The 25041-nt window shown below is 42.9% G+C and overlaps 1 protein-coding gene across 4 annotated transcripts in view; it reads left to right on the top strand.

Moving 5' to 3' along the window:
- ZMYND8 (zinc finger MYND-type containing 8) overlaps positions 1-25041 on the top strand; it is a 432560-nt gene that overhangs the window by 309824 nt on the left and 97695 nt on the right. For all 4 annotated transcript variants that reach the window (XM_078651871.1, XM_078651872.1, XM_078651873.1 and 1 more), the window contains 2 exons: positions 15639-15832; positions 19365-19445. In XM_078651871.1, coding sequence (XP_078507997.1) covers positions 15639-15832; positions 19365-19445 — 275 coding nt within the window. The remainder of the gene's footprint in view (positions 1-15638; positions 15833-19364; positions 19446-25041) is intronic.

A 25041-nucleotide genomic window follows, 5' to 3' on the forward strand; every position in this document is an offset into this window, starting at 1 on the left:
CAGGGATTCTATTCCCGCTTCTTTCTCATCCGCAAAAAGGGGAAAAAGTGGAGACCAATACTGGATCTCAGAGCCCTCAACTCCTTCATGAAGACTCAGTCGTTCAGGATGGTGACGATCCAAGAAATACTAGGCATTCTAGAAAGAGGAGATTTCATGACATCCCTAGATCTCCAGGATGCCTACTACCACATCCCAATACTCAAGGGGCACAGAAAATTCCTAAGATTCGAGGTGGCAGGAGGCCACTACCAATTCAAAGTGCTGCCGTTCGGCCTCAAATCCGCGCCACGGATCTTCACGAAGTGCCTTTCCCCGGTGGCAGCCTTCCTACGTCAAATGGGTCACCAGGTCTTCCCTTATCTAGACGACTGGCTGGTGAAAGCTCCCTCAGCGGCAGGCGCGACCTCATCCTCCAACGCCTGCACCAATCTCTTTCTGCACCTGGGACTAACTCTCAATCTCGACAAATCCTGTATGACCCCAACCAGAAGCATCTCCTTCCTGGGGGCAACATTGAACACGGAATGCGTAAAAGCATTTCCTTCACGGGAGAGGAAACACAAGATCGTATCTCTGGCCACGGCTGTGGCTACGAGAACGACCATAAGAGTTCGGACTTTCAAATCTCTGCTGGGCATGATGTCGTCCTGTATCCTCCTCATCCCGCACTGCCGCCTCAGGATGCGCCCATTGCAAGAAGCCCTAGCATACCAATGGACTCAAATTACGGGCTCGTTCAACGACATAGTGAGAATCACACCTCAAATTGCCAAGACCCTGCAATGGTGGATGAACCACAGGAATCTGTCGACAGGCCTACCCTTCCTCCTTCCGGCGGCGCCTTTGGTGAGCACCACGGATGCCTCCCTGGAAGGTTGGGGAGCGGTCCTCCAGGACCTCCAGGTCAGCGGCAAATGGACGGAACAGGAGAAGAAATGCCACATAAACCTTCTAGAACTGCGAGCGGTCTTCCTGGCACTGAAGGCCTTTTTACCGCGCATCCAGAAATCCCAGGTGCTCGTCAGGACGGACAACACCACGACGATGCACTACCTGAACAAGCAGGGAGGGACGCGTTCGCTTACTCTATCGCACGAATCGCAAGAAATCTGGAACTGGCTAGTGCTCCAAGGGATCACGCTCAAAGCGGAATATGTCCCGGGCAAGGACAATACCATCGCAGACGCGCTCAGCAGGCGGACGTCTCTCACTCACGAATGGGAGCTCAACCAAGGTATTCTGGATCAAGTGTTCTCAGAATGGGGAATCCCGCGGATCGACCTCTTTGCCACCAGGGAGAACGCCAAATGCCCACACTACGCAAGTTGGCGTCCCCAGCCAAGGTCACTTGGAAATGCCCTTTCCATCAGTTGGTTCGCCGTCTTTGCGTACGCTTTTCCCCCCTTCCCGATGATTCCCAGAGTCCTCAGGAAGATGAAAGCGGAGCCTTGTACCCTGATCCTAATTGCCCCGTTCTGGCCGAGGCAGCACTGGTTCTCGGACCTTCATCGCCTCTCCATCAGACCTCCGATTCGTCTGAAGCAGCACCCGAACCTGCTGACTATGTCCAACGGACAGATCCAACACCCGAACCTACCATCGCTCAGATTATCAGCCTGGCTCCTGAGCACAGAGAATTCTGTCATCTAGACATCCCACAAAAATGTAGGGAGGTCCTAGCAAAAGCGCGAGCGGACAGTACCAACAGGACATACTCCCTCAAGTGGAAACGGTTTTGCCTATGGTGCGTGGAACACCAGTTGTCACCTCTCCAGATTACCCCTGTGCAGATATTACCATACCTTCTCCACTTGGCAGAGTCAGGTCTGGCGCATGCCTCTATAAAGGTTCATCTGGCGTCAATTTCACGCTACACCAGATCCTCAAAGGCTCCTTCGCTTTGGTCCAGCAGATTGATTAAACAGTTCCTCAAAGGCTTGTACAGATCGTACCCAAGACCTCGGAGGATTCCCCCCACTTGGCATCTAAACTTGGTGCTCGCCCAGCTTATGCGCCATCCTTTTGAGCCCATTCATCGAGCACCCATCAAGTACATCTCATGGAAGGTAGCTCTTCTGCTCGCTCTAACATCTGCCAGGAGAGTCAGCGAGTTGCAAGCCCTGTCCATACAGGAACCATTTCTGCAATTTAAACAGGACAGAGTGGTGCTGAGGATGAATCCCAAATTCATACCAAAAGTGCCTTCGGACTTTCACCTTAATGAACCGGTGGTTCTACGTTCCTTCTTTGCAAGCCCTACCACTGCAGCAGAGAGGACGTTACACTCCTTAGACCTCAAAAGGTGTATAAAGTTTTACTTGGACAAGACAAAAGACTTCAGAAAGTCGTCACAACTTTTTGTGGCCTACAGTAGACCAAGGCTTGGTCTTCCTCTCACGAAACAGAGTATCTCAAGGTGGATCTCTTCAGCGATAGCATTCTGCCATGAAAAGGCCGGCCGGCCGTTGAATGCCGCGGTGCATGCACACTCCACAAAAGCAATGTCCACGTCAGCAGCGCTGTTCGCTGGAGTGCCGATTCTGGACATATGCAGAGCAGCGACGTGGAAGTCACCGCATACGTTCGCCAGACACTATTGCCTGGATGTTGAACTTCTGCAGGACGCAGCAGTGGGCCAGGCGGTGCTTCGACATCTATTCCAGTCAGGTGAGCCTTCCTACATCCCGCCATCCTGGTATGCACATCTCTTATATTTGGTTGTGTTGAGGTATGCTAATGCTTACAATCGCATGATTCTAAGTTTATTATCTAACTGCCTAGGTGGCATCATTGCATCGGACATGTGCATAATGTATTGCTAACTACTCTGATTCAGGCATGTGAATCTATGAAAGACACCCCTAATACTGGATAAGAAATGCGTTACTTACCTGTAACAGCAGTTATCCAGTATTGGTGTCTTTCATAGATTCACATGCAACCCTCCCGCCTCCCCTGGAAGGACTCACGTTCTCTCTACCTGCTGTGTGCCTACCTATCATGGTGCGTACGAAAATCTGAGAGACTGAGGCTCCAGCAGGGAAGGTTCTAGAGGGAGGTGCTAGCTGATTGGCTGGCTCTAAGAGTTTGGTCCTTTTTGCATAAGGACAAGGATAGGCTACTAAGGTGAGGCCCTTAGGCCTATTTTTCTCTATGTATGTCTATAGGACATTACTTATATATATATATATATTACCGGAGGCTCCCGTCTCGACGACGGGGAATGATTCAGGCATGTGAATCTATGAAAGACACCAATACTGGATAACTGCTGTTACAGGTAAGTAACGCATTTCTTATATCTGAACATGTGTTGTGAACCAGGTTCCTGCACGATCCATCCGACAGTGCAAACAGTTGGAAAGAGTATTTGGAAAAGTATCTGTTAAGGAGTGTCTTATGGTTCTGGCTTGTCAGGTAGCCCTGTTACCCAAAATATAGTAGCAAGAGCAGTGGGAAAAGATTTCCACTGTTAGTCGATGTTCGAAAACGATTTAAGGAAATGAATGCTATCGCCAAAAGCCCTTGACCTGGATTGGAAAACTCAAAACTGGTTTCTGTTTGGAACTTTATGCTTTCACGCCGACTTGAAGCATCATCTAATCCATGGCTAAAATCAAATGACTCCAAAACCTTAGCTGGTCGGAAAGCAAAAAGGGGCATCAGAAATAAAGTTAGTGAATGCTTAGAAAGTTTATTACGTTCAAAATTTCTCATGTAGCTAATTTTTCTTTGAGATAATTATTCATTACCCCCCACAGAAGTAGAGAACTGTGTTAAAATTGTCCGTTAAGCCCCATGTTAAGTGGCACCCAGCTAGAAAATCAAGTGAGTTACATTTTATTTAAAAATTGGGAGGGTTTTATTGAGTCAGTCAACATGGCTCATCTGTGCAAGAGCGGCTATTCTTGATTACTGACCTGACGATTAGAAAACTTGTTGTTCAACCTAGTTCCAACTGTCATATATCAACTCAAATCGCAGTCCTAGTCTTGAGTAAATGTAATCCATTTGGTTGCTAGGGTGCCCATATTTGTTGAAGGTTGTTTTTGAAAATATTGATTTATTCTAACTAACCATAGTTATCATTAACTACTAGCTTCCTCAGTTTCAACATCTGACTGCATTGAAACAAGCATGGCTACATCCTAAGCCTGCAATTGGACCAGGTTACCTTGCAAGCTATAGGCTTATAGCTAAGCTTCCCAGTGTTTGCAAACGTCCTGCAAAAATTCCTTATCACCAGTAAAAATAACTTAATTTGTCATATCAGTCTGTATGTCATCCTGGTTGGGTAAGCAAAACAGTCTTTGTGGATGTAAAGGAGCAATAGAAAAATAAAAGGGGGACAACACTGTATTTCTCGGAACCCGGATATTTGTACATGGCAAAAAGAGCAGTGGTCTGTATCCAGAATTTGTGACAGACAGCTTACCTCATTCCATTTATGATTTTAGAGTAAACAACATACTTTAATCTTACTTCAGTACAAAATGCTTGGTGCTATAATGGTGAATAAAGTAACAGTATATGTCTCAAATTGAAAAACAGGTAAAATGAAAAAGTGTTATAAAAATATATACATACACAATATAGTCCAACCACAGGCCCCCGTTTGCAGTCCTATTAAAAAGGATCAGTCTGTTTCTTACTCTCTAGTCATAAATACTGGGGTCTTCACCAGGACCGAAAGATCAGGAGACAATTGGTGTACCCTTAGTCAAACAAAAAGACATGGTGTATCGTATAGTGATCTAAATCAACATGGAAACAGACATTAATAATTCTGACCATTCAAAATGCTCAGTGTGTGCCAAATAGAAAGCAGAGAACGTCTAAGTCTTTCCTTTATTTTATCGACAATGTCACAGTTGTGATCTACCTGTGTGTAAAGGATGGTACATGAAACAGACAGCCGCCTCTTTCAGTGTATCCTTGCTTTTTCACTTTGAGTATTGCACCATTGCTCTATTTGCCTTGGCAGCACCTAGAACGTTGAATTGAATTAAGATAAAATAGTGGTATCATGAGATTAGTGGCCAAGTCTTTGTTCTTTTGTTTCTGTTAACTTGATGAATGGAGTGATGTTATCTGTCACTCCCAATCTTTGGGCACAGAAGTCCTGTTAATGCTGTTAACTCATTATTCTTGCTAGACTATTTGGGAAGAAAACTGTTGGAACCATACTTCTTTTTGATGGGTTGTCTAGGAGCAGCTGCTGCCTAGGTGCATCTGTACCAGAGCATCACCTGTGGTTATGCTTAGCATGATGGCAGCATTCAATCATTTATTTGAAAGACTGGCGCAGTGTTCTCGGTGTTTCATGTGTCATTAAAATGATTCTCATTCTTTTTTCAAGGCTGCTTGAGTGTGGATATGTTTGAAGCTTAGTGCCCCTGCAAGTTTAGCTTGCAGAGTTTGTCAGTGCTCCGCATTATGCCCTACAGCCAGTTTTTAATCTCAACCATTATGTGAACCTTTGTAGCCCAACAGGAAAGTAATCAACTAATCTGATGCAACTTTTTTCCTGTTTAGTGTGTGCTCATTAATACAAGATGTTTGATACCATACATCCCTATTTTCAGTGAAGCCATCGTGTAGCTGGGGAACTCGTTTTCACAAGTGTCCAGCTCATGTGCTCAAAATGGCTTCCCTGTTCACGTGTACTGGCAGCAATAGAGGTGGACCAGAACAGGGGCATATCTACTCATGTTGTTATGCCCACACATGTAGTGTAGTTCTCTGTGCCTTAAGCTGCAAGAGCTGTGGTAAGGGTCACTTGCCTATACGCCATGCAGTGTCTGTGGACATGGCACATATTGTTGTGTTCCCTGTCATGTTTTCACTTTTGTCTTCACCAAGACAAGCTACCTGCAGTGGCAGTTTGTAGGTGTTTGGTGAAGGGCTCTTTAGGGTAGCACAGTTCGTGCTGCATCCCTTACGGACCGTCTTTGGCCTCCTTGCCCTAGGTACCAGGGGTACCACTTAGTAGGGACCTACAAGGAGTGCCAATGTTATTGCCAATTGAGTTACAATTGTACAGTGTTTGGGAAAGAGATTTGGCACTGGGGACCTGGTTAGCCGGGACCCAGTGCACTTCCAGTCGAAATCACATCAAATACTGGCATAAAGTGGGGGTGACCATGTCAAAATGGGGCACTTTGCTACAGTTCGCGACTGGCACTGCCTAAAACGTATCACACCCCATCCCAAAATCCCACCCTGCAACCATACACTTAACAAGTGGTATCTCAACCATCTTGTAGTGGAGGTCCTAGCGTTTTTTCAAAATGGGTCCGTAGAACAGTGTGTCCATCAGCGGGGCAAAGGGCTAAATGGGTTTACTCCTCCTTCCTCATCCCCAAAAAGGACAGCTCCCTCAGGCACTATTCTCGACCTCCGGCTTCTGAACTAGTACATCTTCTCAACACCTCTGTATGATAACCCCACAGGATGTCATCCCGGTGCTTTAACAAAGTGACTACAGGGTGGCCCTAGACCTCAGTGATGCCTAATTTCACATCCCCATTTATCACGCCCATTGGTGATACCTATGCTACATGGTAAATGACCATCATTATCATTTCAAAATACTTCCATTAGTGCCCCAAGGATCTTCACCTAGGGCCTGGCATTACTTGCTGCCCACTTAAGGAGGGGAGGTATCCATGCTTTTTCCTACCTAGATGATTGGGTGATCAAGAGTGCAGGTAACCGCTAGTGCCTTGCACATACCCATGTTACTACCACTCTCACATTCCATTGGCAATGCGCTATGAATGAAGTGGTCTTGGATCTCTTCGTACACCTTTCTACCTCTCCCACTCCTTCTGTTTGTGATGCAGAAGATGCAGCATACATCTCAGATCCTTGTAGCCCCCACCTGGACCAGACAGCCCCTGTAGTTGGCACTTCTCAAGATGTCAGTCAGTCCACACAAGAACCCCCCCAACAGGTTGGACCTTCTCAACAGTAACCAAGGTCAGATCAGGCATCGGAACCCCAACCTGCTGAGTCTAGCAATTTGGCAGCTGAAGTCCTAGAGTTTGGCTACCTGCATCTTCCTACGAGAGTCTTGCAAGTCTACTACACGAGCCTGCTGTGCTGCAGAATGATAGAGATGTCTCCATTACTGCATCTTAAAACACTGGAACCCTTGTAAACCTGCCGTCCAGGACTTCTTATGCTACTTGCTTTATCTCCAAAAGTGAGGCCTTGCCTACACTGTAATATGTTTACATTTAGCGGCCATAGTTAACTAAATACAAAACGGGGAATACTGCTCCTTTTCTGCATACCTGTTAAAGCATTTGTGAAGTCCTCAAAAGGGTCAATCCTCCCAGGGTTCCCCTGCTCGATATGGAATCTTAACATAGTGCTCACCAGCCTCCTGGGACCCCCCTTTGAGCCGTTACCCTCTTGCCCTCCCTGGTACTTCTCCTGGAAAGTGGCCTTTCTTGTGCTCATAACCTTTCTTAGACTTATTAGCGAGTTACTGAAAACCCTTCATACAGCTTCACCATGATAGGGTAGTACTCCTAACTAACCCTAAATTCCTCCCCATGGTGGTTTCCCCTTTTCATCTCTACCAAACCATAGATCTTCCAACCTTTTCCCCCACAATCCGACTCGCTAGCAGAGAGCCCTACCCTTATATGTGAAATGCGCTCTCATTTATTGCATTGATAGAACCAAGCACTTTCACAAATAAGACCAGTTGTTTTTAGCCTTTGCAAAACCTCATAAAGGCCACCCTATATCCAATACAGGCATTGCCTGGTGGATAGTCAACTGCATTCTGAATTGCTATCACAAAGCTAAAGTAACGCTCATTGTCACACTTTGAGTGCACTCTACATGTAAGAGAGCAGCGACCATGGCATTTTTGGAAAATATTCCTCTAGCTGACATATGAAAAGCTGTCACTTGGCCAATACCTCACTCCTTCCCTGAAGACTATCAACCCCGGTGACATTGACAACAGCAACATAGATGACGCCTTCTAAATGATCATTGGTGCCTTTTCCGTCGAAGAAAGCACAGTCGATGACACAAGTGCCCTCTTCGACAGCTCCGTCACCAATGACCCCGTCAGTGACAGCCTCATCGAGAATAATGTTGTCAATGTTGACGATAACAAAGGATCAACAATGTTGTTGTCTCCATTGACGATATTAAAAGTGGCAAAGACTTTCCACGTCCCAGAACACACTTCTCCCTGAAAAGTGTCTCCTCTCCCTCCAAGCCACCTTTTGGACGTGAAAGAGTCAGATGATGACTGCCCATTTGGGACAGCCCACAGCCCCTTAGAACTCCACATGACTTACCAGGATGAGAAAGACCAATATTACCAAAAATATTATGAGCCACAAATAAGATATTCAGAGAGACCCAGACATTAGGGAGCGCATTTCCAACTGTATGGCTGCTCTCCTTCACAAGAAGCTGTAGTACAAGGGCCTCTATCATTATTGCAAGGCCTGCAGGGGATACTTCAGGATTGCCAAAAGAGATTTCCGGTGACCGCAAGAGTACTATCACCAGTGCAGTTCAGTGCACCACTTCCATCACCAAGAACACCAAGGCCTGTCCCACCGCCATTAGCACCTAGGTTGACTCCTGCAGCTAACATTACAGTGCCTTCTAGGGAGATCCTTCGTCATTGGATGATGATCAGGAGGAGGGAGAGATTACTGACAATCCCTCCCACCAGGAATGGAATGACTATGTAATTCCTACCTCCTCTCCACTGGCTCCCCAACCATTGGATTCTTCTCCGGATTATATAGCACTCCACAACCGGATGGAGAGAGCTGCAAAGAGGTTTCAGCATCCAATGTCTGTCAAGCAGTCGGACTGCTTTTTATATGATTTCAAAGAGCCCGCAAGGAAGTTGGTGCTCGCCATTCTCATAGTAGACTGCATCTGGGAAGAAGACACATGGATTATGCAAAACCCAGCAATGGTAGTGGTCGTTTTGCCACGAATAGACAAAAAATACATAGCATTAGAGGATTCATCTGTCTGCTTGGTGGGACACCCAAAGATGGACTTAGTTAATTATCAAGCGGCTCAGTGCAGTTCAAAAATTCCTTCTACGACTGACTCCGCTCCACCGGATTGAGAGGGCAGATGCCTAGACAATATAGTTCAAAGGTTTTCATCAATGTCCACCATCACAGTCCACATAGCTAATTACTTTGTTATATTGGGCCGGTACAACCGACAAAGGTGGTCTGATATTGGTGCACTAATAGATCGCATGCCAGAGGATAGAAGATCAGAGGGTAAAAGAATCCTGCTGGGTGTGGAGAGATCATCTTCCGAAATTATCGATTGTGCTATAGACCTAGCCTTTACTGGATTTCGGCAGGTGGCAGAAGCCGCAGTGTTAAGGCGGCAAGGATGGGTAAAAGCAACCTCTTTCAGGCCTGAGACCCATTCAAAGATCCTGAATGTGTCTTACAATGGGAAGCCCTTTTCTGTAAGCATGTCGATGATGCTTTACAGGCCATCACAGCAGATATGGACACGTCAAATATGGACACCTCATTGCCCTTTCGAGGAGTGCATGGAAGAGGTTTCTCCTCTTATAGAGGGGGTTATCGGCACATTCAACAACCCTATCAGCAACAATAAAAACCATCTTACCAACAGAAGTCTTTTCGTCCTCCACCAATGGCAGCCTACAACAAGCAAGGGCCTAGGCGGAAACAGACACCTCAGGGTAGAGAAGCCAATAGAAAACAGTGACCTCTCTTAGGTATCTGCTGCACCCAACTACGCAACAGCCGTGGGTGCAAACATTTCCAATTTCGCCCAGAACTGGCGGCAAATAATCACAGACAGATGGGAATTCGATCTTATCAACTATGGTTGTACCCTGGAATTTGTCACAAGAGCACCAAGAACTCCTCCAAAGGAAGCTGCAAAAACAATGGACTTAGTAATAACTGTGAATGCCTCCCTAGAGGGATGTGGCGGTCATCTTGAGGACCTGCAAATTCAAGGAAATAGGTCTCCTCTCCAGAAGAGCATGCATGTCAATCACCTGGAGCTCAAAGCCATCTATTTCAGTCTCTGAGCTTTCCTACCAAGGATAGCAGGGTCTTCAGTATTGGTTTGTACAAGCAATGCCACTGGCATTACTTGAACAAACAAGGGGAAACACAATCGCTAACACTTTCCAAGGAAGCTCAGGGAATTTAGAGCTGGCTGACAACACACAAAATATCTCTTTAGGCCGCAAACAAACAATCTTTTAGTAGACATGCTCAGCAGAACCATGGACAGCTGCCTCGAGTGGGAGCTGGATCATTTGACGCTGGACAGAATCTTTTTTCTCTGGGACAAATCCAGCATTGGATCTCTTCGCAACAAGCTTGGACCACAAATTCCAGTTGTGTGCAAGTCTGTATCGACATCCAAGGTTGCAGGGGAATGCCTTTTCGATCAGATGGTCCAGAATCTATGCATACGCTTTTCCCCCTGATACCTCTCCTACCAGAGGTTCTCAGCAAAATTAAAGTGGAGCAGTGTCGTCTCATCCTGATAGCCCCCTGGTGGCCCATTTACCTACAAATATCCCGAACAGTTTTGACGAGGAGCCAAAGCCAGGTCCTTCATCCAGACCCGACTTCTCTCCACCTATGTGCATGGCTCCTGAATTCAATGAATTCAAAGAACTGAATATTCCTCTGGACTGCCGAGATATTCTCTCAAAGGCAAGGACAGAAACCACAATAAATATATATAAGGTGAAATGAAAACGTTTCTGCCAATGGTGCCAGAAATCAAACCTATATCCTCTACTAGCATCACCCAGTAAAGGTTGGTGCATGCGTCTATTAAGGTGCATCTCACAGTAATATTAAGATATAGATGGCCATTACATTCTCTCTGTTTGTGCACAAGCAGAATCATCAAACAGTTCATGAAAGGATTGTTCCGAGTCTTTCCTCCACTATAAGCTCCTCTCCCGGACGGGCACCTGAACGTAGTATTATCTCAATTCAGCGTCCATTTGAACGCATACACAGAGCAGAACTCAGATTTGCCACATGGAAGGTCGCATTCTGTAATTCTCAGAACCAGTCCAAAATTAATTCCCAAGGTCCAGTTGGATTTTCATCTCAATGATCCTATAATATTACGGGCTTACTTCCCGAATCAGACATCACTAGCAGAGAGGTCTCTCCATATGCTAGTAATCAAAAGATGTCTAAAATATATTGCACTAAACAGCTTAGAAAAACTGACCAATTGTTGGTCTCATATGGACACACTCATAATGGTGCCCCTGTCACAAAAGCAGCCATCGCTTGATGGATCTCCGCCTCAATCCAGTTCTGCCCATCAAAGACTGCCAAGCCACTCACAGCGAAAACCAGGGCACACTCAAGTAGGGCAGATTCCACCTCAACTGCTTTTTTGCGTGAGTGCCTCTGGAGAAATTGTTGTGCTGCGACTTGGAAGAATGCCCAAACATTCATGCAGCATTACTGCCTGGAGTCATTGCAACGCAGTGATGCATTGGTTGGACAGGCTGTACTTTAGGTTGCATTTGTTTGCTTATGTATTTATGCTAATTTTAATGTGTGATATATATTTCTTGAATTGCATATGAATGTTATGTATATATTTTCTACCCACATTTCCTATTTGTGCTAATGCTTTAAAGTATACAAATACAGTAACTGTTTGCTATTCTGATATAAGCATATGAATCTATGAAATATCCAATACAGGAGAAGAAAATGAATAACTTACCTGTAACTGTAGTACTCCAGTATTGATATCTTTCATAGATTCACATGCTACCCACCCTCCTCCCCAGAGAGGCGCCTCTTAAAGCTAAGCATCGTTTTTCCCACTTGTGTTTTGAAAATCTGAGGTATTTTTTTAAAAGATAAAGATAGGCTATTAAAGTTATTGTTCATTGCCATTATAGCCTGAGATAATGATACATACTGCATTATTATGGTACCATAGGACTCCCACTTCTACGACGGTGAATGATTCAAGCATGGAGAAGTGTGGCTCACTGGTTAGAAGCGGCAGACCCTGAAGCAGAGGTCGGCCCGGGACCAGGGTTCAATTCCCGTCACGGCAAGGTCTTGGGTCAATGTCCGCTGACTCGATAATTCTCGCCTAGGTGCCTGAGCTAACCATGGGTCCCACTCTGCAACTCTGGGCAATAGCTTGCTTAATCTCCACAACAGCCCCATCAGCGCCGGGGATGCCTGGCTTCACCTTGGGGGTGCCCAGGAGGGACCATCTCACAGGGAAAGCCAGGACGGGTTCCCCAGCGGCATACAGCGCCAGGACACTCCGAGATGGAGTAACAGTGCGCTTTACAAGTATACATTTACATGTGAATCTATGAGAGATACCAATACTGGAGAACTACAGTTACAGGTAAGTAACTCATTTTTTATTTGATGGCTCAAATTTCAAAATAAGGCCTAAATATATGCAGTCATGCAATAGTATATGCACACGTATGTGTGGGGTTTCAAAATAGGTAATGGGTTATTTTTTTTATAGCTTTCAATTTGAACTATCTTATACCTTATTTTTTATGGACATTTAGGATTTCTTAAGAACATTGGAAAATTCATAGCAAGCTATTTAAACATCTGTTTTATGAAATGATCGTTGAACACATTAGGTTCAACTTCATAGCATAGTCATGTGATTAGATTTGCATAAGCAACAGACTATATTTTCACAAGGTGAAGATAACCCTCCATATTCTCGGGTAATTTGGGCATTAACTAATGTTGCCAGTGGTGTCTTAAAACGCCATATATGTTTTTTAGATTGGGGTTTTGATTGAAATATTTGGCTTAGATTTTACAAGTAACATTAATAACCCAAAAATAAATGGAGGCAAAATAGACATTTCCATGAAGGCAAAACCCTGGCAATAAACGGTGGAAGTGATTTGAATTTGTCTAGTTGTGTTTTTTTATTTACTAATGGCAAATAGTTTCATTTGGGCAAATCATCATAATTAGATGATACATAAATACTTAAATAATTGCTGTATTATCTTTATAATTTCCCCTACTATTCTGAGCTGATGGTATATTTATTATATACTATTGATCCTTTCTTGGTGTGATTAACTTTATAGCCTCCCATTTCAGTGAATTCTTCGATCTTACCAAAAGCGGGATGTTACTGCTTTCTTCTTTGAGATTTAATGATGTCAGCATATAATGTAAGTTTTACCATTTGGGGAATCAGTGGCTTTTTCTTTACATCGGCACAAATGACTTGAGCTAAAGGTAAAATGAATACCACAAGTAATAGCGTTGACATAGTGCATCTTTGTTTTGTACTGTGTAAAATATTTACTTTCCCAACTAGCTCTTAAATTAATCATGATAGTAACTGTTGCATATATATGTATATATTGCGTGTAACATCTATAAATGAAACTGAAAAAACAGATTACTCCAAAAATACACATAAGAGTTACTAAATCAAATGACTTTTCTGCGCCAATATTAAGTATTGGAGCTTTGTTTGTTAAATTGGTCAGATAATCTGTTGGTTTGCTGAAATAATTAAACTTTGCACTAATAAATCCCATGAACCCGTTTTTTGCAGTTTGTACTAATCCTGTGCCCATACAAGCCCAAACCCTCTTTTTAAACACATATAATTTGCTGTGTCTTATGCAATTGATGTGGTGTCCTCATAAAATGTCTTCCTTCACTCTTTTTTCCCCCCCCCGATTGAATGAGGTGTCAAGAAAAGAAAACAAAAACATTTAACTGAGGACAAGGAGTGTTTCTAAGAGTAAACTTACCATGCTTCAATTGCCCTTGCCAAAACCCCTGCAAGGCCTTCAAGGCTCAAGTTTGTTTTTCAGGCTTAGTTCAGTTCTTCGCTAAAAGATTTAAACAGTGAGAATTTCAACGCAAGTTTTATACATGGGGGGGGGGGGTGTTAGCTGCCTCCAGCGCCCACTTACTCTAATACAAATAACTCTTTTGTGACCACCCCCACACCCCCTGCACCGCATTCTCTTTGGTGAGAACCGGTCCCTAGCCAGTCATTTGATTGTAGAAGTGCTGGTTAATATCAGGCTATGAGGTATGCTACTTCACACAGTTCACCGCCTAGAACTATGCTCGAGGAGACTGGCTTACTTCTCACAACTTCTTTGAAGTCCCCACATCAGAATTTCAACTGGGCTACTCAAATGTTGTTCTATGGCTGCAATGCTGAAGGGATGTGTCACACAGCAGGAAGTTATGATTATGGTTCCAAGCACAATGAAGACTCAGCAGCTAACTCTCAGTGACTCAGACGTAGCAATCACACACAAATAAAAGGGCAGGCCTTGCCTAACAACATCCTCCATCTTTAACAACAGAATCTGCTGACTTGCCTCCTCTCCTCAACCATCTAACGAATGGCAGTGCTCGGAAAAAGCTAAGCAGCGATCCCTTTCTAAAAAGGTCCTCAACGAATTTCTAAGGGTGACTCTGCCTCCATTCACTGGTTACAGGAGTGCAAGCATTCCACCTTCGCTCTCTGAGGAAAGCAGTATCCGTCCTTCATCTTTTGCTGTGCTATACCAGAGGTCATAAAAAATGGCTACTACTATTCCTGGCAAACATAGTTATGTTGCATAGTCTTTCTATTGTGTACATGCCACACAAAAATACTTTATACATGCACACTGAATGTCAGCACAAATGTGTAGGTGTTCTAATTAAACAGATCTTATAATTGAGTAGGAGCAGTAGGCCACACTACTTTTTGACACAGAAAATGGTCTCATTAGGACTATTAGTTCACAGAAGTTGGTATTCTGCCACCTCCGCTTAATGTTAACAACCCAGGACATTGAGAGTAGCCCCATGTCATTAAAAAAGAGTATTTTTGGCACTCCCCTCCAGGTCACAGGAACATTTCTGGACCTTGGCATTACTTGAACTGGCCCAGACCTCCACGCCCACACTAGATTATCATAATCCCTGGACTAGTAAAATGTTGAATTCCAGATTCACATGTAGTTGGGTCACTCATGGCAGAACTACGTTTCTATGTAGTATGCAAGAAATAGTTCTGTCCCCAACACCACCTGTACTGTAACATGTTTTGGAGCCAGTGCTTGGGTTGCTCTTTGATTGTAGCTGTTAATAAAGATCAAATCAAGCCACTTGGACCCTAGAGTAATCCCAATTGAATAAAGATTAAAGGTACTTTCTTTCTGACATAACAGTGAATACTGTCATCCAGGAAGAGAAAATTCAATGAGAACAAAAAACGCTGCTGAGTGATACATTTTCATATTTATTGAACATTCAAAAATCCAATATTACCTTAAGTTAAGAACACTTACGCTATTGAATTCAGTACATTGAGAATCTAGGGAAACTTTACATAAAAATTAAGTGTGAATATGAACATTCACATTGTGAATTTTGTGTGATCTTAACCTACATTCTCAACTATGTTTTCATAAGGAGTGTTTCATAAGTGTCAAGCATAGAATAGATTTATCAATTGTTTAATCAAAACGCATCCAAAAGTGTAAACCGTATTGAAAATTGATAATGCTTAAAAGGCAACTTGATGAGGAAATTCAAACCATTTTCCTTTTTTTTTTTTAGCTGTTCAACAGAAAGAGATTACACAGAGCAATACCTCAACGTCAACAATAACATTGGTCACTAGTACGCAACCAATTTCGTTGGTTACAAGTTCAGGATCTGGGACCATTCATACTACTTCAATAAATACGGATTTACCTATAGCAACTGCTTCTGCTGACGTTGCTGCCGATATTGCAAAATACACCGGAAAGGTAAGTTCCCAAAGAAAATTCTGTTAACTGGTGCCTTTTAAATCCTTTACGACCAAGCTAACCATGTGTTACACTGTAGAGTGCAGATGATGAATTATGTGCTGCTATCCACAGAAGATTTTATCTTGCTTTTGTGCTTTGCCAGTTATAAAGAATAGTTGACAGTAGGTCATGATAAATCTGCTCTGCTGAGGCACATCAGCTTTATCATGACCTACTGTCGCCGGTATGGAACTTTGGACTTAATACACTGATGCGCTTGGCAAGTTATCACAGATTGTAGAGTTGGAGTTATTTTGAAGACATAATTTTGGACTAGAACATATCAAGTACAGGACTTTTTTTGAGTGGATGTTTGAATATAAAGACCCCGGTGTATGGGGATTGCGGTGAAGAATATACATCTTCCTAATTCAAGTAGGATTCAGTCATCAACATATTAGCGCTGTTTATTTTGATGAACCCAGATGATGTCCTAGGAGGACGAAACACGTAGGCTGTTTTTGAGTTGTAATCATTCGTGGACAAGGATGCATTTATTTGGATGGAATATTTCTTGTAATTCACATTGGATTGCACATTTTTCTGTTGGAAATTTTTGAAGTTTGGAATAAGATTTTAAATAATAAAAATCATGGACTACAGTATTGGACTGATGATTTTATTGTGAACTTGACACTCCTTCCACTCATCTTCGTCTATAGATTCAGGTTGTCTTGTGGCTGGGAATGCAAGTTGTTTCTGTGAGCATCTTTAATAAATCCCATACCTTCATCAGTACACCGAACTTGCCAGTTGCATCGTATAGAAAAGCTTTTTGTAATTATTACAGGGAATGTTTTCATTTGGTGTAGAGGATCCCTCAGTCTTTCGTTTACCTACTTGTTACTGATCAAGTGTAATTTTGCTTGGTTTTTCGAAAAAGCTTATAAAACCAGAAAAGTGATGAATTGAATGCTTGTCTTAGTCTTAGACACTGGTAATTATTTGGTGGTGGGAGGGGTCACATTCTGTTGCATTGTTTATTGCCTAGTGTGCTGCTCAAGACAGCAACCCTCCATAAGGAAATACAATTTGATTCTGCTCCAACAGGAGCAGTCTAGTCGTGAAATGCAATGTCTCTTCCATTCAGTTGGGAATACAAGTAACGCTATACCAGATTGGTTCTTATTTTACCTCTACAGTGGCACAGTAAGCACAGAACCTGCGAAAGGGCATGTATAGTTCACCTGGGCATCTCAATTGGGAAAACAATAAAGCAGTGGTTACAGTGCCCTAGGTGAAATAGTTCAGCAATGCTGTAGTTCTAGGACGCACAGTCATACATAATATAATAGTTATTGGGAGCTATACTAATCACATCTTTGGATAACCATTCCTGGTTATGGATCCTAGAGTTCTAGCGAGACCAATGCACCCTAGGGGACTTCAGTACTGGGGAAAAAACATGATTGTTGCAAACCACAATGGCTTGTGCAAGTCTTTCTTGAGTAACTACCATCAGATGGACCCATTAATCTAATCTGTACTGCCCTCATCCTGAGAAACTTTAAGGCAGCAGAGCACCTTGAAATCCACGTGAATACAGCCTGTAGCTTGCTCCCACTTAAAACATTTGTGGTCCAACTCGGTGTCTAACTTGGAAGATCACCCCCACTTGTCCAAAGTTGCCATGCCACCCCAACTATCATCCTCTGTTGAAAGGGTGAAATGTCATCTAGGTGTAAATTATTGGCACTTTACAAACAAAGGCATTTCATATTTTAGAATGACATTTTAGGGCACTGAGATCACCAATTTGTTTCCTTGCCCTAGACACAGCTGTGGTTGACTAATATTATCACATTTAAACTATTCACTTAATTATACTGCTCCGTCTCCATATTGGTGATTTTTCAGAAAACTTAAATATTTTATCTAACTAACTTTGCTTCATAATATTTTGTCTTTGTATTAAATACTTTTTATTTCAGGAATCCGTTTTGGCATACCACAAAAAGCGAATAAGTTTTTTTTTATGTCATACTCTTCATGATCCACAATTTGGTAAAGTCTATTAATTAATGCATGCAACAGCCATGTTCAGTTCTTCGCCTATACCAGTTTGTGTTTCGCGCGATTACCTTGCTTCATCAGGTAATAGTACTTAATTTGTCAGCTCAATTGAACCTGAACAAAGACGTGAAAAAAATGATGACTTATTGTATCTGTAGAACTGCACATCTTCCTAAATGCAGCTTCCTCACCTTTTGATTTCCCCCAGCCAGCCAGATTTGATCCGGAAACTTACCCAGCAGTTGCTTCTGCCTCCAGAAGTGGCGGTGCAGAACTGTATTTAGTCACCACCCCTGCATGTTGATATCAGTTCCTTAATTTCCACGTGGATCCAGTGCTCTGCTCCCTAACTTTTGTCAGACCCTTACCGACCTCCAAAGCGATTTTGGTGACTGTGTTATAATACTATATAGCTCCAGAAAACTGCAGGCATCAGGCAGTGCTGCACCTGCAGGAAGCAGTTGTCGGTCATGGATCTGCATGACATCTGTTTGTGGTGTCTTGAATCCAAGCAGGATTCAAAGTAATGTCTCAGATGCTACCAGAATTTTTCATAGACTGGATCGCTACGCAAATAGCCCTTTTTGGGAAGGGTTTCCTCCTAAACTTTGTAAACCCTTGGCTTGTTTTCATTCTGGTGGTGGCCTGTACCAACTCAATTAAGAATGACGCAGCTGCTCCGGATTGCATATGCAACCTACCTTGGTTGAATCCTGTTGTGGGGCCCGCAGCGTCTTCAGATGGATGCTCCCTTCCCATGGATTATCAAGTCAAAGGCGGGACCTTGCTGGTGTCCGGTTCTGTCATTTGGGTTCCAGAACCACATATTGTGGCGATTCCATGCCCTTCATTTTGCCCTGGTTTACTGATCAATCAATTCCCCTAAGAGCTAAACATACTTGTCAACTGCATTATCAGCTACTTTAATATGCTCGGTTACATCCTCTTGTTGTCCTGCCAATGATCCTTTAACGAGGGATGGATCGAAACACTGTGTCAATACTTTGATCCCCTCTGGATCACGGAATATGCACTTGCTGTTGGCTTTACATACTGAGCTTTTTCTCCCGTTTTTGTTTTTATTGTGATCACTTCTTTGTATTGCCTGCAAAATAGATTGAGTGCCATTTGTTCACACTACATTGAGCACCAGCTGTTAATACATTGTTATCGGTTCAGTGTGTATGCTGCACACAGGTATATACAGAGGAAGTATTACTTTTGTTCAATTGCATTTTGTGGTCATATCCTTGCTAAGTGATGGTATGCCCTTAACAATACATTAATTGAGTATTGTTCAAACAATTTATAACTGGTTTAATGATACCTACTAGGACAAAGTTGCATGTTTGTAGTTGATACCCATGTCCTGCTGTGTGTACTGGTTGCCCCTGTTCTGATACTCCATTATTCTTTTAGTACTTTTAATTTGGAAAATCAGACTTTCTTAATAAAGTAAAACACCTTACTGTTTCAGATGATGGAAGCAATTAAGGGAACAATGACAGAAATCTATAATGATCTTTCCAAAACGACAACGGGAAGTACGATAGCAGAGGTGAGTATTTAATTTTTCGGCTGTTTTTATTTATGTGGCACAAACTGCAAAATACATTTTCTGTAGGTGCCATATGGCAAGGAAAGATAAAATAGCAAAAAACTAAACAAAATGGCAAACTGAAAAAAAACGGAAGCGAGAGGGCAGAATTTTCATAACTGATGCTATCCAAATAGGATAACATATTGATGACTCAAAATGTATTTGTGATTAAATAAACAACTGTTCTGAAATCGGAATTAGCTAAATATTAGTTGCCTAGAAATGCTTGTTTGGAAATTAAATGCAGTACAATCCACTTTCAATCAATTGTTTGGTCTTCATGTGGAATTATATTTTATCATAAAGTCTGATGTTCGGTTTTATCAAGTACCATGTGCACCACTTTCTTGATTAAATTGCATGCTGTGTAGAGCGATAGTTCATTTTCCAAGGAGCTCTCACACTGTTGCTTTTTAGGTCTTTCCTGCAGACCACTTTTTAGTGAGAGCTCATGTCATCACACAAAACATATACTCACACAGATAAAGAAAGACGCTATTGAACTTCCCCTTTCAGCCATTTGCTTCTGTGGTTTAGGTCTGTTTAAGCTTCGGATGACAAGTTAATCCATCAGCATTGATATTATCCCTGGCAGATCAGAAATGTGCATATGAACTAAAAATAAAAATAAAATGACTGATAGTGCAACACATGCATGGTTAGGTCTCTGATATTTTTGCCTGCTCATACCTTTCTAGCTTAGCATATTTTCTGTGATAATATTTTCTTTTAGGCTCCTTCTTTGATGGATGTTTAAGTGTATTGACTTAAAACTATGTTAAGACTGAGCAGTGCAAAAGTGATGGCTGAAGCAATCTGAACCCACTTTTATGTATTTGGGTGCATCCTGATGTTTTTAGCTTTTTTATGTAATTAGGGGCCAGTTGTACTACCGGATTTTGCATGCGCAAACAGGTTTGCGACTCGTTTGCGCATGCAAAATCCCTGTGGGTCATGTACTAACACTATTTTGTGAGGTGAGAAAAACTGCGACTCGCAAAATAGTGTTTAGCGACTCACAATTAGGAAGGAGCGTTCTGAGGGCGACCCTTCCTAATTGTGACTCGCATCCCCATGTATGACTGTTTCGCAAAACACTCACAATTTACCGCCCTCTTCAAGAGGGTGGTAATGCACTCACAAATGGGAAGGGGTTCCCAGGGGACCCTTTCCCCTTTGTAAATGCAGGGGAAAATTTTGGGGGGAGGCAGGCAGTGGTCCCAGGGACCACTACCTACCCTTAAAAAAAGAAACAAAAAACGTTTCTTTTTTTGTTTTTAAAGCATCCCGTTTTTGTTTAGTCCCTTCCTTGCTCTCATTGGCGAACGGCCGTCGCGAGCACTACCTCGCTGGTGCTGCGCACGTCCGTTGGCCGACGCAGCCCCGCCCACTCATTAATTCTCCCGCACTGCAGGAGAATTTGCGCCGCAATTAAGTGAAACGGGCTGCATTAAAAAAAAAAGAAGGCTTTATTTAAAAGCAGTCCAAGACATGGAGGTCTGCTGAGCCCAGCACGCCACCATACCTGTGAGGGCCTGCCATTCTCAATGGGGTTGCAAATTGCGAGAGCCTCAATAATATTCATGAGGCATGCAATTTGCGACCCCATTGGTAATCTCACAGTGTCAGAGACACTGTTGTATATTGGGAATTGCGACTCGCACTTTGCGACTCACAATCAAGTGCAAATTGCGAGTTGCAATTTCCAATGGTCGTACATCTGGCTCTAGGAGTGAAGCAATAAGGTCTTTCACTTGGACACAAGGGACCGTGAAGCCAAACTGTTAAGCCACATATGCTTTAAATAGGAATACATGCAACCTCAGATGCCTTTCTGTCTTGTCCCGCACTTGTCCTTGAGGTCGTGAATTGGAGAAGCCATGGGTAGCAAATGTAACTCCAGGCAATTAACACTTACTACCCGCGATCTCTGGGAAACTTCAAGCTTGTGGCATGTAGAAAATACCCTTTCCGTAGTTCCGCTTTTTGCTCTTTTACTGCTCCCTCCTCATCCCCCAGGTGCCAGTAGGAAATTATTTAGGGGCCGGGGAGATAGGTGGAAAAAGGGCCTACCCTGTGTTGGTCTCACCATCAAAAGATGTATGATATTAATTTTGCTGCAACTTGATCAATCGGTTCCATATTTATCCTGATATCACAAGATGAATGGCTTTGCTGCAAAGTAGATCGAAAAACATGCAGTCTCATTCCATTAAACATGGAAGTAGAAACAACTCTATAATACTATGTTTTTCAGCTTTTTTATTTGTATCTTTTGAAAAGCGTCATATCAGCATTTGAACTACATCCTAAGATTTGTGTTGTCAGCGGACGGTCTGCAAGGTAACTCATTTTGGGGGTAGTTTTTGCATTTTTGATTCAGAAATGTGTCCATTTTAGCAAATTATGAAAACCCATGAATATGGATCACAAAAGACCACAATGTATTCATGAAAGATAATTTATTAAGAACTACAGATTGGATGTTGCACGCTGATGAAGGTTCCCGATCTTCCTAATGGGCAGTGAATCATTATACAAAATGATTGTGCCAAAATTCCTGTATATGATGCAAAATACTCCGTTTGTAATCCAAGATGCCGTCATTAAGAAAGTTGATAGTGGGACAAGATCACTTTTGTGGGACGGATGCACCCAGGATTGTAATGACAACACTGTCTAGAGGTCTGTTTGATGGGGAATTGGCATACCAGACCACAATTATATTATTGGGCGTCCCTGTTATTAGTGATCAATAATTGGGCATTTGCCTCACCACAGGAGCCCTTGGTTCATACAGAAAAGTGAGCAGAGGATTTGAAGTGGATAACTAAGGTCGCTATATTGTTGGAAATCTTTAAGAGTGGGACCTTCACTGACCGCCACAGTGATTAAAATTTGGCAAGCAGCCAATCAGAAAATAGGCTATGACAGGAGGGTCACTTTAGAGACCCGCCTCTGGGATTCCAGTGTATGTAGAGATTTGCACAAACTGTAAGGTTTCAGGAACTGGGACCTCTTGGGAATTTCTAAAGTAGCAGATAAATGGGGTGCACCTGGGATTATACTATTGGATGACATACAAACACAATTTGAGTTAGCTGAAACTCAAAGATACAAATACCTACAGGTTAAACACACTGACCAAATAGAAGGACACACTCCAGGAAGTGCAAGAAGAATTACCACTGGAGTGTATAGAGTGTTGGGAGCTACCCTTCATAGGTACTCCATTTTGCTAATATACCGGACACCTCGTAATAGTAGAAGCTGCTTGATTTTTTCAGAAACAAATGGGAAAGTAATAGCTGAATATTGGAATAGGAAGACCGGGGGTAGTCATGCGTCCATATGAGGTTACAATCATGGCTGAGTTTTGACTACTGCAGATCCGGATACTGTATTATGCGTACCTCTCAAGGACCCAACTACTGAAAATGGTGGAGGGCTGAAAATCAGAGATACCTTAGAGCAGGGGTCTCCAACCTTTTCTGTAGTGAGAGCTACTTCTGCTCAAGGAAAGTCTTCCTGAGCTACTAGCAAACTTTATAACTGTAAAATAGTGACTACGCTACGACCACCCTAAGCAGGATTATCAGTAGTTATCACCCAAGTATTCCTGGTGCGGTTACTTACCATCAGAAATGCCTGGAAAACATTCATCAATATAAAATGCCTCCACCTGTATTATGAAGTAACATTCAAATCCAGACATGCCCTATGGCACAAAGTATATAAATACAGCATTAGGTCTCCCCAGCTCAGCTTGAATTATTATTCATCAGTTTCTGAAAGTGCACTTCTTTCTATCAAATACCACTTTCCACTGTGGGCAAACAAACTCAATTTAACAGAAATAAATCAATTTTTGAAAACAAAAACTGCCTTTAGAATATCTGTTTTCAGATTTTAGGAAATGCACGGTCCCAAAACATCAGCTTTTCATTTTCATCAAGTACTCCCATGTACAAATGCCTCATATGGACAGACTACTTTGAATGCCCAGGTATTAGTCTTGTGCCACAGATGCTCACACAAACAAATGATGGACGGAATGCTGAATGAATCATACATTCACCTCCAGTCAAGAGATCTGGGTTAAATCCATCGTTCTTTTGCTCACCATCCCAGCCCAGTTTAGACCCAGCCATATGCAAATCAGTCTTGACCGAGTGCCTCATGGGAACAGTCCAGACCGAACTGCCAAGCCAGGTCCTCCCTGGACCAGAAACACGGATGTCTGTATTATGCCAATAATGCCCACCATTATACTAGGGCCACAGTTGGGCCAAGGCTTGAAACCATAAGGGTCAAGGCAGAGACCATATATCAGTTATTGACCATTATTATGCCAGGAATACGTAAATGTAGGCCAGTCATTCTCCCAGTATCTAAATGATGGCTGGCAGTATACCACAACTAGACCAAAAATACCCCAAATATTCAAGGGTGACCATTATTATGCCATTGGCACTATTATGCCAGGAATGGGCACAATTATGTCAGAGATAACACCCTTATGATGGGGTCTAGCATAGACATTTGGTGGTCCTTAACACCAGGCGTAGCTTTCAAGAAGCAATAGTGTTTATTAGGGACGCACATAAATGCCGATGAGTCTCTTCATTTTCTCTGGTCTGAATCATGCCCTGTTCTCCTCAGGTCTTGAGCTGGTTATATACCCAACTGACACATTTTCACTCTGACTCCTGCAGTCCCACACTTTGGTGGGTCAGCACTCATTACTGCTCAGGCTACTACTGTTGTACTTCTTTTGTGGTCCACTGGTCACACACATGTTGTGACTGATAAAGCAGGGATACAAGATGGTCAATCTCCTTGTGGCTTAGTTATATCGAGATTAGATACAAACTGTCAAGTGGCAGGCCCTATAGGCCGATACTTTGTGTGTTGAGTGTTTAGTATAAGTTACTGCCATAGGTTTGGCTGGCTGTCACTCATAGGATCTTGAGATCAGCAGTGCTGCCTTCTTTAATAGGCGCCTACTCTCCTAATTTGATACTGGGCTTGGCTTCATCTTTGAGAGCTACTTTGAAGGTACTGGTGAGCTACCAGTAGTTCCCGAGCTACTTGTTGGAGACCCCTGCCTTAGAGGGTGCAGTCAGACAGGTACACTAGTCCATAGTCTGTGGAGCTGTACATATATGCAACACCTCTGGGTAAGGGTTGGTCGTCTTTTTACAGAAGTGATCAATGAGATACTAGAACTGCACATATACATGATACTGGGGATATGGTAGTACATAGAACTACCTAAATATACTGACATGTTCTGTAATGTGTCACTGATGGGGACAAGAAGAGACATCATTTATGTTCTGCGGAAACCAGCCAATATCCTTGCCAGATCCGTAGGCCACAAAATGGTCTGATGCATCCAGGCTGAAAAAACAGTGCATAAGGCATGGGGATGTCCATGGAAATGTATTCAAATTTGGATGCTTTTGTAGAGAATCTAGAGTAATGAATGAATGAAGAAGAAAACAACCCATGTGATCCTGGCTGTAAACACTGCAAGAGCTATATCTTGGTG

Source organism: Lissotriton helveticus, chromosome 7 (genome assembly GCF_964261635.1).
Source record: "Lissotriton helveticus chromosome 7, aLisHel1.1, whole genome shotgun sequence".
Lineage (NCBI taxonomy): Eukaryota > Metazoa > Chordata > Amphibia > Caudata > Salamandridae > Lissotriton > Lissotriton helveticus.